Raw genomic sequence first — 13,111 nt, forward strand, 5'->3', positions numbered from 1 at the left:
TTATCTTTATCTTTTCAAATTTTAAACATTTTACAAGAAGCAGCGAAAAACTTAAGCGTCCTTTCGTGGCGTCACGCGCTTGTACCCGCGCTCTCGCTGCTGATTGGTCGAAAGGTGATGCGCGAGGCCAGTGGCGCTCGAGTGATTATCTTGATGTAACCGAATTTCAGACTAATTTAAGGGTGAGAACATTGTTAAACTGCTTCATTTCTCTGGGGAAAAACAAAACAAAATTATTAGAGCAAGGTAACGTAACATCTAACTAGGATAAAATATAACAGGTTCCCGCGTGAGAAAAAACCCATAAATTCAGACTTTTGTGTAGAGTTATAGTTTATTTATTCATCTTCACGCGCTGAGGCGTTTCTGAGGTAAAGTTAGCCAGCTAGCTCAGTTTGATTTCAGTCTCGAGACACTGACTAAAGATTTTATACTTCTGCACTAAACAGTGTGTGAAAATATCACTCAAGCTCATCTAGACTACTATTTAGTGTCGGAGTATGCGTTTTTTGGGGGTTTTTTTGGGCGAGTAAATGGACTTCCGAGGCGTTAGATCTCTTAAAGTTATCTCAGAAATTACTTTTTTTTTTTTTAGCTTTAGCTTTCTTACCACCAGATTTATTTAACTGTCTTTTAAAAAACACCACGCACACTCCCGCACTAGATGTAGTGTTTGAAAATTAGTACCCCAGCTCTACCTAGGCTACTGCTAAGTGCGGGAGTGTGCTAGTTTGGGACGCAGACTCAAGCGTCTCAAGTGTCGGGAGTCTCGCGCGCACGCTGCTCGTGAACCAGCTAGCTTAGCGTTTCCACGATGTATTGATCGTGGGTTTTTTTTTCCTGTGTAGACCCTCAGGAGAAACAGGATTTGTAAACGGTTGTATTTAACAAAAAAAAACAAAAAAACAAAAAGAAACAAACCCAAAACAAAAACCACGACGCAAGACGAGACCTTTTAAATCACCATCTTCCCTCCGGGGTTTCGGTGGGAGATGATGGCCGGCGGCGCGCTTCAGCAGAACGGGATAACGGTGACGGTGCTCTCGGCTCAGGAGCAGCAGCAGCAGCAGCAGGTCCCGCAGTCGCCCCCGCCGCCGCTGCCGCCCTCGCACATGGAGTCTGAGGCGCTGGATTCCCGAAAGAGACCGCTGGAGACTCCGACCGAGGCGGGGAGCACCAAGCGCACGAACACAGGGGGTAAGAGCGGCGACGCGCGCACGGCTTCACACACCACCTACTCCCGAGAGACCAAATAATTCCCTTAAATTCAACTGACTCCTATAAACTGTGTGTCGTGTCCTGTGATGTGCTGATTTCTGAGTCTGTACTGAACACTGAAGCGGCAGAGTGGACGTCCTGAGACTGATATCACCAAGCTGCTAGTTTCAGTTTCAGGGAGAACAAAAAAAGAGAAATAAAAAAGTCCTTTTTTCACTTGTATACCTCTACACAGGTTTCGGTGAACTTTTAGTACCTTTCCTGTAGTTTTAAATGGACACCTTTCCAAGTACAGAAGGTGTACGCTATGACAAAGTTACAGATTAGTGCTGTTTTGGACATCCCAAACTTGGGTTCAGCTCGGCCCCTTAGTTCCAGTGAAAGGAACTCTTAATGCTTCAGCTTCATACCAAGACATTTTGGACAATTTCATGCTTTTTGTGGGAACAGTTTGGGGATGACCCCTTCCTGTTCCAACATGACTGCACACCAGTGAATAAAACAAGGTCCATAAAGACATGAATTTGGTGTAGAGGAACTTGACTGTCCTGCACAGAGTCCTGACCTCAACCCCATAGAACACCTTTGGGGTGAATTAGAGCGGAGACTGTGAGCCTGACCTTCTCGTCTGACATCAGTGCCTGACCTCACAAATGCACATCTAGAAGAATGGTCAAAGATTCCCATAAACACACTCCTAAACCTTGTGGAAAGCCTTCCCAGAAGAGTTGAAGCTGTTATAGCTGCAAAGGGCGGGACAACTCCATATTACATTCATGTGCACGTAAAGGCAGACATCCCAAAACCTTTGGCAATATAGTGTATATTACATTAGACATTTTACAGATGTTGTTAATGTCTAATGCGTGTGATATTTTCTGACCTCGTATTGCATCGAAATATTCCCGGTGCAGCTGTAATACGCGTCTATGAAAGAGATAAATTAATAGTAACCACATTACACTAGGCTTCCTAGTACACTACCTTTCCTCTAATTTTTGTTGAGATTTATTAAAAAAAAAAAAGAATAAATAATTATATTTTGCTGTGTCGTACATCCCTGTATTTCAAAGGGATTTTTACAAATTATTTAATAATATGCATCTATTTAGACTCATAGGAAAAAACAGCAATAATCTGTACCTGTCCATGTTGCTGAACTTTTGTCATGTCGATGTGTAGATTTTGCAGAGCAACAATTATGCAGTGTAACTTAATGTACGGAAATAGACCATAATTAGTGTTCATTCAATTATAAAATAGATATAGTAAAGTTAAAATGTATGTACTGTATACACAAAGACATCAGTGACAGGTAGTCATTTCCTGAGAGCGAGACGCTCTAAACTAGTTATGAATTGAGATTTTCTTTTTGTTTTGTCTCAACATAAAGACTCTCACATTACTGAAGATGAACATTTTATACAAGCTACACTATTTTGCCAAAGGTTTTGGGACGTCTGCCTTTACATGCACATGAATGTAGTATGGAGTTGTTCCGCCATTTGCAGCTATAACAGCTTCAACTCTTCTGGGAAGGCTTTCAGTGTGTTTATGGGAATTTTTGACCATTTCTCACATTTGTGAGGTCAGGCACTGATGTTGGACGAGAAGGTCTGGCTCACAGTCTCCGCTCTAATTCATCCCAAAGGTGTACTATGGGGTTGAGGTCAGGACTCTGTGCAGGCCAGTCAAGTTCCTCCACACCAAACTCACTCATCCATGTCTTTATGGACCTTGCTTTGGTCACTGGTGTGCAGTCATGTTGGAACAGGAAGGGGTCATCCCCAAACTGTTCCCACAAAGAGCATGAAATTGTCCAAAATGTCTTGGTATGAAGCTGAAGCATTAAGAGTTCCTTTCACTGGAACTAAGGGGCCGAGCTGAACCCCTGAAAAACAACACCTGAACTCAATGAGCTGGAGGGGTGTCCCAATACTTTTGGCAATATAGTGTATTTATTAGTTGAATTTCAACCTTTTACAGATTCTCAGTACGAGATTTACAGCCTGCCTGTAAAAGTAGCGCATTTCTAAAATGTTTATCTGTAAAAATGTCTGTAGAAAAAAAGGCAAAGTAGATGTCAGAGAAAGTTCTATTCTCTCTCTCTCTCTCTCTCACCTCTTGTTGCAAGCTAGCCTTCTTTGTGGGGATCAGGCTAAATTGAGCGGAAAATGAATGAAGCGCTTAATGCTCACAGCAACTGCTGAAGGCGAACCCCATTCACACGTGGTAACAAACGCCAGTAACACAAAAGCCTTCCTCCTCCTCCTCGGCCTTTATTAGCAGCTCATTAGGATCCCAAGGCTGTATACAAGTTCTGCAGAGGTAAAGATGAGAAGGGGGAGAAGTATTTGTGCGTAACAACGGATTTCCCATCAACTCAGATTGTGTCTTTTTAATTGTGACATTGATTTCAAATATATATAAAGCACACAGTGATTAGATTTTTCTGTTAGTATCACTACTAATATTGGACCTTTTGTGATATTTGGAGATATTCCTGATGGCAGGAGTGTTTTCACAAGTAAAATATAAATATCATCATAATCAACTTGTAATAATACACCATTTTGACAAAAGTTTTGGGACACCCCTCCAGATCATTGAGTTCAGGTGTTGTTTTTCAGGGGTTCAGGCCGGCCCCTTAGTTCCAGTGAAAGGAACTCTTAATGCTTCAGCTCCATACCAAGACATTTTGGACAATTTCAATCTCCCAACTTTGTGGGAACAGTTTGGGGATGACCCCTTCCTGTTCCAACATGACTGCACACCAGTGACCAAAGCAAGGTCCATAAAGACATGGATGAGTGAGTTTGGTGTGGAGGAACTTGACTGTCCTGCACAGAGTCCTGACCTCAACCCCATAGTACACCTTTGGGATGAATTAGAGCAGAGACTGTGAGCCAGACCTTCTTGTCCAACATCAGTGCCTGACCTCACAAATGTGAGAAATGGTCAAAAAATCCCATAAACACACTCCTAAACCTTGTGGAAAGTCTTCCCAGAAGAGTTGAGGCTGTTATAGTTGCAAATGGTGGGACAACTCCATATTACATTCACGTGCATGTAAAGGCAGACATCCCAAAACTTTTGGCAATATAGTGTATATTATAATCGTATTTGTAAACCTGACTGCAGGTACTAGACAGATGGAGTGACAATTCTGACCGCCATTTTTTTGTTATTTAAATTTGAACAGGTAAACGTTTACAGTTCTGGAACCATGATGGAGTCATGACTCAGTCTTTCAGGCAGTGAGCTACAGATTGAAAGGTCATAAGTTCAGATCCTCGCATTGCCCAGCTGCCAGCATCGCGTCTTTGAGCAAAACACTTAATCCTCAGCCGCTCGGTCTTCTCAGTATTCTGTCTTGATTGTAAGTCACTACGCATAAAAGCATCAGGCTAAATGAGCAAATGTAATGTACCCTGAAATTAGCTTGCCTGACTTTGTTTAGCTTGTCTGAAAGTTTCATCATTTCTACGATAAAACACAACATTTTATTAGCTGTGTTGCGTATTAAAATATATGATAAAAAATATTAGCTCGGTTGCTTGTGTGTTTCTGGTGACTGAACAGCACAGCAGCCTGCTGAAGAGTGTGTGTGTGTTTGTGTGAGTGTGTGTGTGTGTGTGTGAAGTAGTGCAGCTGTCCTGTGAACTCGGTGCCATGCTTTTGTTTGATTGTAGCAACATCTTTGTAGAATGTCTAAGAAGAATGTGGCTAATGCAAACACACACTCACACACACAAACACACACACACACACACACACACATCCCTCAGACTAATATGAAAAGAGTTGTTCAATGCTAAGAACTAGAAGGTAGTGCATTAGGAATAATCAACATGCTGTAGGACACTTAGGTAATATTTTTATATACATTATCTGACTAAAAGTCAAGACGCTTTCACTGTCATTTTAACAATATGTAGCTGATGCAGTACAACAATGTTTCTCCAGGACCCTGCTGCTACATAAAACACAGAGCTACACAGAACAACACTACTAAGTTGTACTAGCCACATAAAGTGTGTGGACAGACAATACTATGCAATACAGGACATTATGTACCAATGTGACCAATGTGCGGTCTGAACTTGACCAAATAAAGTTATGTAAACAATAAGAGGATCCTTGTAAACATAAACTATATTACCAAAAGTTTCAGGACGTCTGCCTTTACATGCACATGAATGTAATATGGAGTTGCCCCACCATTTGCAGCTATAACAGCTTCAACTCTTCTGGGAAGGATTTCAGTGTGTTTATGGGAATTTTTGACCGTGCCTCTAGAAGCGCATTTGTGAGGTCAGGCACTGATGTTGGATGAGAAGGTCTGGCTCACACTCTCCGCTCTAATTCATCCTAAAGGTGTTCTATGGGGTTGAGGTCAGGACTCTGTGTAGGCCAGTCAAGTTCCTCCACACCAAACTCCCTCATCCATGTCTTTATGGACCTTGCTTTGGTCACTGGTGTGCAGTCATGTTGGAACAGGAAGGGGTCATCCCCGAACTGTAAAATTGTCCAACAATTGTCTAAAATGTCTTGGTATCCTGAAGCATTAAGAGTTCCTTTCACTGGAGCTAAGGGGCCGAGCCCAACCCCTGAAAAACAACCCCTGAATTTAATGATTTGGAGGGGTGTCCTAATACTTTTGCCAATATAGTGTATTATTTCAGGCTGATAATGTCTTGTTTATATTTGACTTATGAAAACACTCCTGCCATCAGGAATATCTCCTGATCTTTTTTTGGTGATGTAGAGAGTGGACACTGACTGCAACTCAGTCTTTTATTTTTCTTTTCTTTATTTTTGTTCTCTGTTATTCAACTACTGAGGTACTTTATCAGTCATGCTGTCTGACTGTTACTGATATAGATAGACGGAGAGACTTCAGATGTTTGAAGCCAAAACATTGATTCCATGAGGGTCTTGTAGTCCCGAGTGTGCAGATGAGCTCCTTTTCTCTCCACTTCATTGCTGCCATAGCAACTAGCAATGCTAACAGAGATGTTATTAATGTCACGTCCATCGCTGTGGAATTGTCTCACTGCTGCAATGGAGAAATCCTTCATTCTGATGGCAGGAAAGAAACCCATCTTCTCTCGGTATACCCCGTGTACAGCTGATTGCATCTTGTGCAGGAGAGACAGTAATAAGCTCTTGTCTTGATGCATGAAGAGGAAAAAAAAGTGACCCTGTGATCTTAAGGGCTAAACGTGCAATGCAGCACATCTTCAATATGATCATGTATTTAATGCAAGCAGGAAGGAGATTCCTGTAAAAGGCGAACAGGCTTGATTATTTTTTTTATTCACAGTAAAATATTCTTATATAGTGTACATCATATATAATTCTCAGAGTCATCATTATCTTCACCTTCGTTTAAATAATTCATCCTTTTTTTTTTAGTCATTGGTTGGTTGTATATTAGAGGGTATGTTTAATCTGCCATCTATCTATCCATCTAATTTTTTCTCTTTCCCACTCCACATGATGTACTATACATGTATAGTAGGGAACGCATGGATTTCTAATACATCTGCTGTGTGACCTTTGATCCTTGATGACTGAGAGAGAACAAGGACACTGATTGAAGTGGCCATTCCTTTATTTTTGTTTTTTGTCATGCAAATGCCTTTCATTGATTACTGATGCAAATGATTCGGCAGTCATTCCGTTACTAGGCTTACAGAGGCAGATGTGTTTTGTATGTGTATGTCTGTGGGTATATATATTTATGTGCGTGTGTGTGTGGTGGGGGGGTATATAGCAGATGCAGCCGAAATGGTACATTAATATTTCTAATGGCACTTTTGGCCAGGTTGTTTGTGCCGCTGGATGTCTGTACCTTGGTTTGTTAGATCGCAGGTGCTCAGAGCGTGTGAGAACATTAGCACGCATGTGTTGTGTGTGTGTGTGTGTGTGTGTGAGAGTGTGTGTGTGTGTGAGTGAAAGAGAGAGAGAAGGACACAGGTGCCCTTGCAGTGTATGGTGACGTGAGTAGACTGTGAATGGGGCAGGTGGCGGAGAGGGGAGGGGCTCAAGTGAGAGTCCAGTCAAAACGTGATTGGTTTGCTTGAACAGAATTCTAGCACATCCTGCCCCGCTCTTGCACACTGCGCAACACACACACACACACACACACACACATGCCACCACAGACTCACACACACACACTGTATAGACAGTTAGTCAGTGTGCGATGAAAAATGGTTCAATGTAAATTGTGAGAACCCATGGGGGGTTCAGGAAGGATGCCCCTCCCCCAAAGAACCACACACACACACACACACACACATTGGTCGGTACAGCTGTGTAGAATTTATAGGCAGTGATTGGAATGGCCGTTCCATCCACACTCTCTGCAGCAGAGTCTGTTTTCAAATCTCGCAGCATCTCTCCTTTCATAATATCCCTTTTCCAGGTTCTCCCTTTTTGTTTCTTTCGTTTTTCTTTCTATCTTCCTTTCCCTCGCTCGCTTTCTTTCCCTTCACGTCCCATCTCAGCCTTTGTCTTTCCTTCTCTTTTCCCTTTTTCTTTCTTTTTACCGTCCGCGGTTTCCAACATGGCCGCCCGAGGTGCACGCCGCCCCCTTCGTTCTCGCTCGCCACTTCACACAAGGTCACTCCCTCACTCTTTCTCCACCTCCTCAACCTTCCCTCCATCCCACCTTTCCATGGTTCGCCCAAACGTGCGTGGGGCGCTATGTCTTTTGCTTTGCTGCGCCAAATAGGGGGGTGAAGAAGAAGAAAGCCTGTGTGTGTGTGTGTATGTGTGTGTGTGTGTGTGTGTGTGTGACGTTGGGGAGGGGTGCAGGGTGATTGGACACGCTAGGTGCCTCTCTGTACAATGCTGCAGAGCGCCGGAGTTCTCCATGAATATGGATGAGAGAGAGCGGCGAGGGTGATGCAGTGGGAAGATTCCCTCCTTCAGTCCGCCGCCACTTGAACAATACACAGCCCCTCTGCCTCCAACACACACATATACACACATACGTACACACACACGCACGCGCACACACACACACACGTACGACAGCTGCGTAAAGATCTCACACAATCAGAAAGAGAGAGAGAGAGTGTGCAGTGGAGAGGTATGGAGAAGAGGACTCTCTGACGCTCTTCCTCGGCGTCTTGGAGACGAACTCGGCCGCGTTCTCATGCTCATCGTCGGCGCTGCTGCAGAGCCGCACCACAGCTCGCCACAATGGGTGAGACACACACATCCAGCCCCGCTTTTGTTGACTTGTTGAATGCGGTTGTTGTCTGGACGGCTTGACCATTTTTTAGTCTCTTTTGTCCGTGTGTGCGCTTTATCTTTTCTTTCCTTGTCCTCATTCGCCTTAATTCATTCCATGAGTCAAAGTGGCTTGTTTGTCCTTGCCAAGTGTCCAGGACAGGGCCCCCCTTTTTCACATGTCGGGGGACTGTGTGTGTGTGTGTGTGTGTGTGTGTGTTGGGGTGCTTACAATGCAATCCCTCTTGACCCACCCCCTTCATGTGCTTGAACAAAACTCCCTTGACACTTTGAGTGTGTATGACTATGTGTATTCGAGAGACGTGGTGTGTGTGTGAGAGTGAGTGAGATTCGCAACTCTCTGAATGCGTTTACGGCTGTGTTACGTCCCTGATGAATCGCAGCAACAGATTGCCGTAGTTACACTGGAGCAGGATGCAGAAAAACCTGTTACTCATGCGGTGCATCTCCTCACACCTCCCCTCTCATTACCGACACACACAGGAGGGGGAGGAAGCTTGAAGGAAGATGGCTTCCCTTGCTCGCCTCTGGTTCAGGCTGCCTTCTGATCCCAGGTAACACACATCCACCTTGAGCCTCTGGAACATCTATGAGGTGTCATGGTGGAAACCATTCGTTACACTGGGACAGAGCATGAAGTCATCGAGCAGAGTAACAGAGGCGGGTGAAGTTGTCCACCGTTTCCATGCACACGCCAAGGTCAAACACGCACTTCGACATCGCAACTCTGAATCGGCCGCAGCGATGCACAAAAGGATGCAGGGGCGGCAGAAACCCACCGAAAGATGGAGGAGGATGGCATGAGACATGGACGGATTTTATGATGATAGGACGTTCAAGTTCGGCTTGAGAGATCCGCTTATTGCCCAAGAGTCAAGATGATGTCGCTTTTGGCAAATACATGAGATGTGGATTCTTGGGGAACATGTGTGATGCAGGGTCAGGGCAGTTTTGCTGGCCAAGTGAGGGACAATACCATGGCGCAGTTGCCTGTCACATCAAAACACAGGGTCATGGATCAGTGATTGCGAAAGTGAACATGGACCTGTTTCGCTTACTTCCACCAAGTCACACTTGGATTAGCATTCTTCTTCCTACTGTTGCCCCCTTTTTCTCTTATCTGTGTTGAACAAGCACCCTCCAGCCCACAAACCTCTAATGTGCTTCTTAAACCATGTCAAGAACCCGGCAGGACCAACAGAATTATGCAGAAGAATCTGTCTGAAAAAAACCTCAGAACCTTCAGAAGCTTCCCTTCTTGTCATGGTCAGCTGCTCAGAGTACGCATCGATAAAGCTCATTTTTTACGTTGTGTACTTTAACAGCTCTCTGATTGAGAAGATTGAGATCTGGCCTTTGTGTGTGTGTGTGTGTGTGTGTTACCACGGCTCAGTCTGTGAATCCCAGTCATATCCTTAGATGTCAGTTAGGCGGCAGTGTGAGGCAGAGAGGGCTGAGAGGGACAGAGTGATGTCAGAGCAATGATGTAATGCATATCCCACTGTTCACCTGGGCCGCTGCGGAGGACAGGTACGCTCCTCCATCCCCATCTTATGTATACCTGCTACCACAGGCCACAGTCAGGAAAGCTAATGGCCGAGTTGTCCTCACTGGCTTCAGCCGGATAACAGGAAGGTTAAAAACGTTGTTATGAGCCCAAGAATAATCACATAGGCAGACGATTGATTTTTCCACAAGCCAAAAGTGAAAGAGAAAGGTAAAGAAAAGAATTTCAGGATAGCAGAGAGAGTCTGCCTCGGCACCATAACAGATAGAATACATTTGATTCTTGGCGTTGAAATCATGTTCCACATACGGTTTCTGGAATTTTCTTTTACCATTAAAATTCTGCTCGAATAACATCAGTGCCTGCTGCCTGCACAGCTGTGAAATATTGCTCGTCTTCCTTCCTTTCTTTCTTTCTTTCTTTCTTTCTTTTAATGCAGTAACTCTTTATGTTCCGAACAGGCTCGATCTCAATCTCGCTCCTCACTCTGAAGTCGATTATATACCAGGGCTGGTCACATCCATTCTTGGCTGGTGTCAATTAAGTTTGTCTAGATTGCTCTTGTGTTGATTAGATTTGTCTGGATAGGGCCAGTTACTCCACTATCGATTAGAGGTGGCTTTCCAGAGACAGAGAAGGACTCACTCAAATAACCCCCTTTTGCAGATAAAGGCTGCGTTCTCAGCAGTGGTGTAGTGCGCTGTGTAGAACACATGGGTGATTAGGAAGGTTGGATGACATATAAAGGCTGGACTGTAAAGAAAGGTGATCAGAGATCCAGGATTATAATGACTCGTTAGGACTATCATCACCATCAAAGTGCGGCCTTTTCTTATTGGATTAACTGCCCGAGCTTGTACAGAGTTCCCACTAGCCTAAAGAGAGAGTCATGTGTGTTGTACATTATATTTCAGAATGTATCTGTCTGTTGAATAAAGCCAATTAAGGGCTTTATGATTTCAGAAGATTCCACAAATCTGAAGTTACACTGCAAATGAAAAATCATGCAGTGGCATCATTTGTCACAAAACACACATACAGTTCATTAGGGTGAGTGAATGACATTGTGAATGACCATTTAGTGTAGTTTATGGGGGACGTCCTGAAGGACAGCTCACAAACCCCACAAAGTGACAGGACATGTGCATTTGGGACGCATTTGCGGATGATTTGTTTTCTCCTCGCCAGCATTATTTACACAGAGAATAAAGAGCGGCTAGTCTGGGCTCGAAGGGAATTAGCCGCTCTCTTTTCAACCCCTCTCAGATGAATAAAGTTATTTATTTTAAAGGGCACTATTTGCCGGCTCTTTTGCGTAAACCTCTCACATCTTCCTCTCTACATCCATACCTTTTCATTTTTATTTAACAGCTTTTTTATTTACTCTCCCCTCTCTCTCTCTCTTTTTCCATTTGAGTGCTTCCTCACTCCCTCCTCTTCCTATGCCTCTTTCGGTGGCTGTGCTGTGCTCTATCTCTGTTTCTGTCCTCCTCTTTCTTTCTTTCTCGCTCTTTCTGAAGCAGTGCTGAGGTCAGATGCAGTAGATTGAGGGCAGGAGAGTGTGTGGATCTCATCTTGTCTCTCAGAATTATTACAGGCACTATAACCAGCCTACACTCTCTTCTCATGTCCCGCTCACCTGTAGCCGACATCCTGCTCTCGCAGACGGACCTATTACAGTACTGTAATAGATTACGAACAATCTTGTAATATATCAGTAACAAGGCAACATGATCAATTTGCAAACACATGCACGGAGGCATTTGTTATTATTAGTGCAAAATGCAACGTTTGATATTAATCTTCACATAATTGTACATTAAATTGCAGTTTAAAGCTACATTCACATTCAGAATTTTTGCTCAAACTGGACTGTCCATATTTATCATTTAACCTTTAATGAAATGTCCTAAATGGGCGGATGTTATTTCCAGTTTTGCTTGAATTGATCCCCCAAATCTCAGGTAATAATGAATAATTGTTTGATGATGATGATAAGTGCATGTGAGCAGACTGTTCTCATTCATGTTACGTATCAGCTACAGATTCAATCTAGGACCTCGTATGAAAATGGTCGGCGTCTGGAAAAATGGCTTTTTGTTTCCGAACGGTTCTGGAAAGAATTTAGGTGTGTTACATTAATGTGAACGTAGCCCTTCTGAAATGGGGGAAATGGTTGACTATGTTTTCTAATAAAAAGCACAGGAATAATGACTGAATATTAAGTTTATTAAGTAGCAAAGTGCTAGATTAGTTAAATTCCAAATAAATGACTGCATATGGAATAAAGCTTGTTAATAAAACAGGTTCCGGTAATTTTTATAAAATGGTTGCATGTGTTGATTTTTTTTGTTTTCTTTTTTTCGTGAAAATACAAGGATGACCAGAAATTCCCAGCTCTTCGTGCTAAAATATTCAATCACTATTAATTAATTAATTAATTAATTAAATTAGATAAATAAATAAAGACTATCAATAGCAACGAATAATGATTCAGTTTATTGCAAAATTGTGCAACACGTGGCCTACTGCTCCGAGCAAAAATCCGTCGAGCTAATTTACATCAGAAAAGTGTTTAACTATTATTTCAATGAATCGTTTAACATTTTACTCACTTATTGTTATTATTTTATATATTTTTTTATTACATTTCAGACCCCTGAGAGTTTCCCTACACTGAGTCAGCTCAGTGCAAAGGGTAAACACCTAACTGGAAAAACATTACATTACATCACCTTCTGTCCTTTCCTTCAGCGCTCTACAGCAGTCGCACTCTGTGTGTGTGTGTGTGTGTGTGTGTGAAAGAGCGAGAGAGAGCATCTGTGCCTCTGAACCTCCTCTCTGTGCATGCATTTCCAAGGCTGTGCTATTGGACCTGGGTTTTGTGAGTGTGTATGTGAGAGTGTGTGTGTGTTGTGTGTCTGTGTATAAATGAGTCAGTGCTGGCTCTATCCACCAGGACAAATCTGAGGATTTAGCTTCCATACGCTGCAGCTCTTTTGTGCCACCCAGTCACACACACACACACAGTATGATGTGTGTGTGTGTGTGCTGATTTTATTTATTTATTTTTCTGCACACATTTAATGATCAACCGTTTGCTGCAATCCATAAATGAAG

At 43.1% G+C, this 13,111-nt stretch overlaps 1 protein-coding gene across 2 annotated transcripts in view; it reads left to right on the forward strand.

Annotated features, from left to right (window-relative positions):
* The first annotated feature begins 385 nt into the window (after window positions 1–385).
* Window positions 386–13,111, forward strand: part of nova1 (NOVA alternative splicing regulator 1) — a 32,859-nt gene continuing 20,133 nt past the window's right edge. Inside the window, exon 1 of one of the 2 annotated variants that reach the window (XM_058383279.1) lies at window positions 386–1,197. In XM_058383279.1, coding sequence (XP_058239262.1) covers window positions 993–1,197 — 205 coding nt within the window. In that variant the 5' untranslated portion in view covers window positions 386–992. Of the gene's footprint in view, window positions 1,198–8,025; window positions 8,438–13,111 lie in introns of those variants that run through there. The other variant, XM_058383280.1, reaches the window with a different exon arrangement.

Source organism: Hemibagrus wyckioides, linkage group LG28 (genome assembly GCF_019097595.1).
Source record: "Hemibagrus wyckioides isolate EC202008001 linkage group LG28, SWU_Hwy_1.0, whole genome shotgun sequence".
In the NCBI taxonomy this organism is placed as follows: Eukaryota; Metazoa; Chordata; class Actinopteri; order Siluriformes; family Bagridae; genus Hemibagrus; species Hemibagrus wyckioides.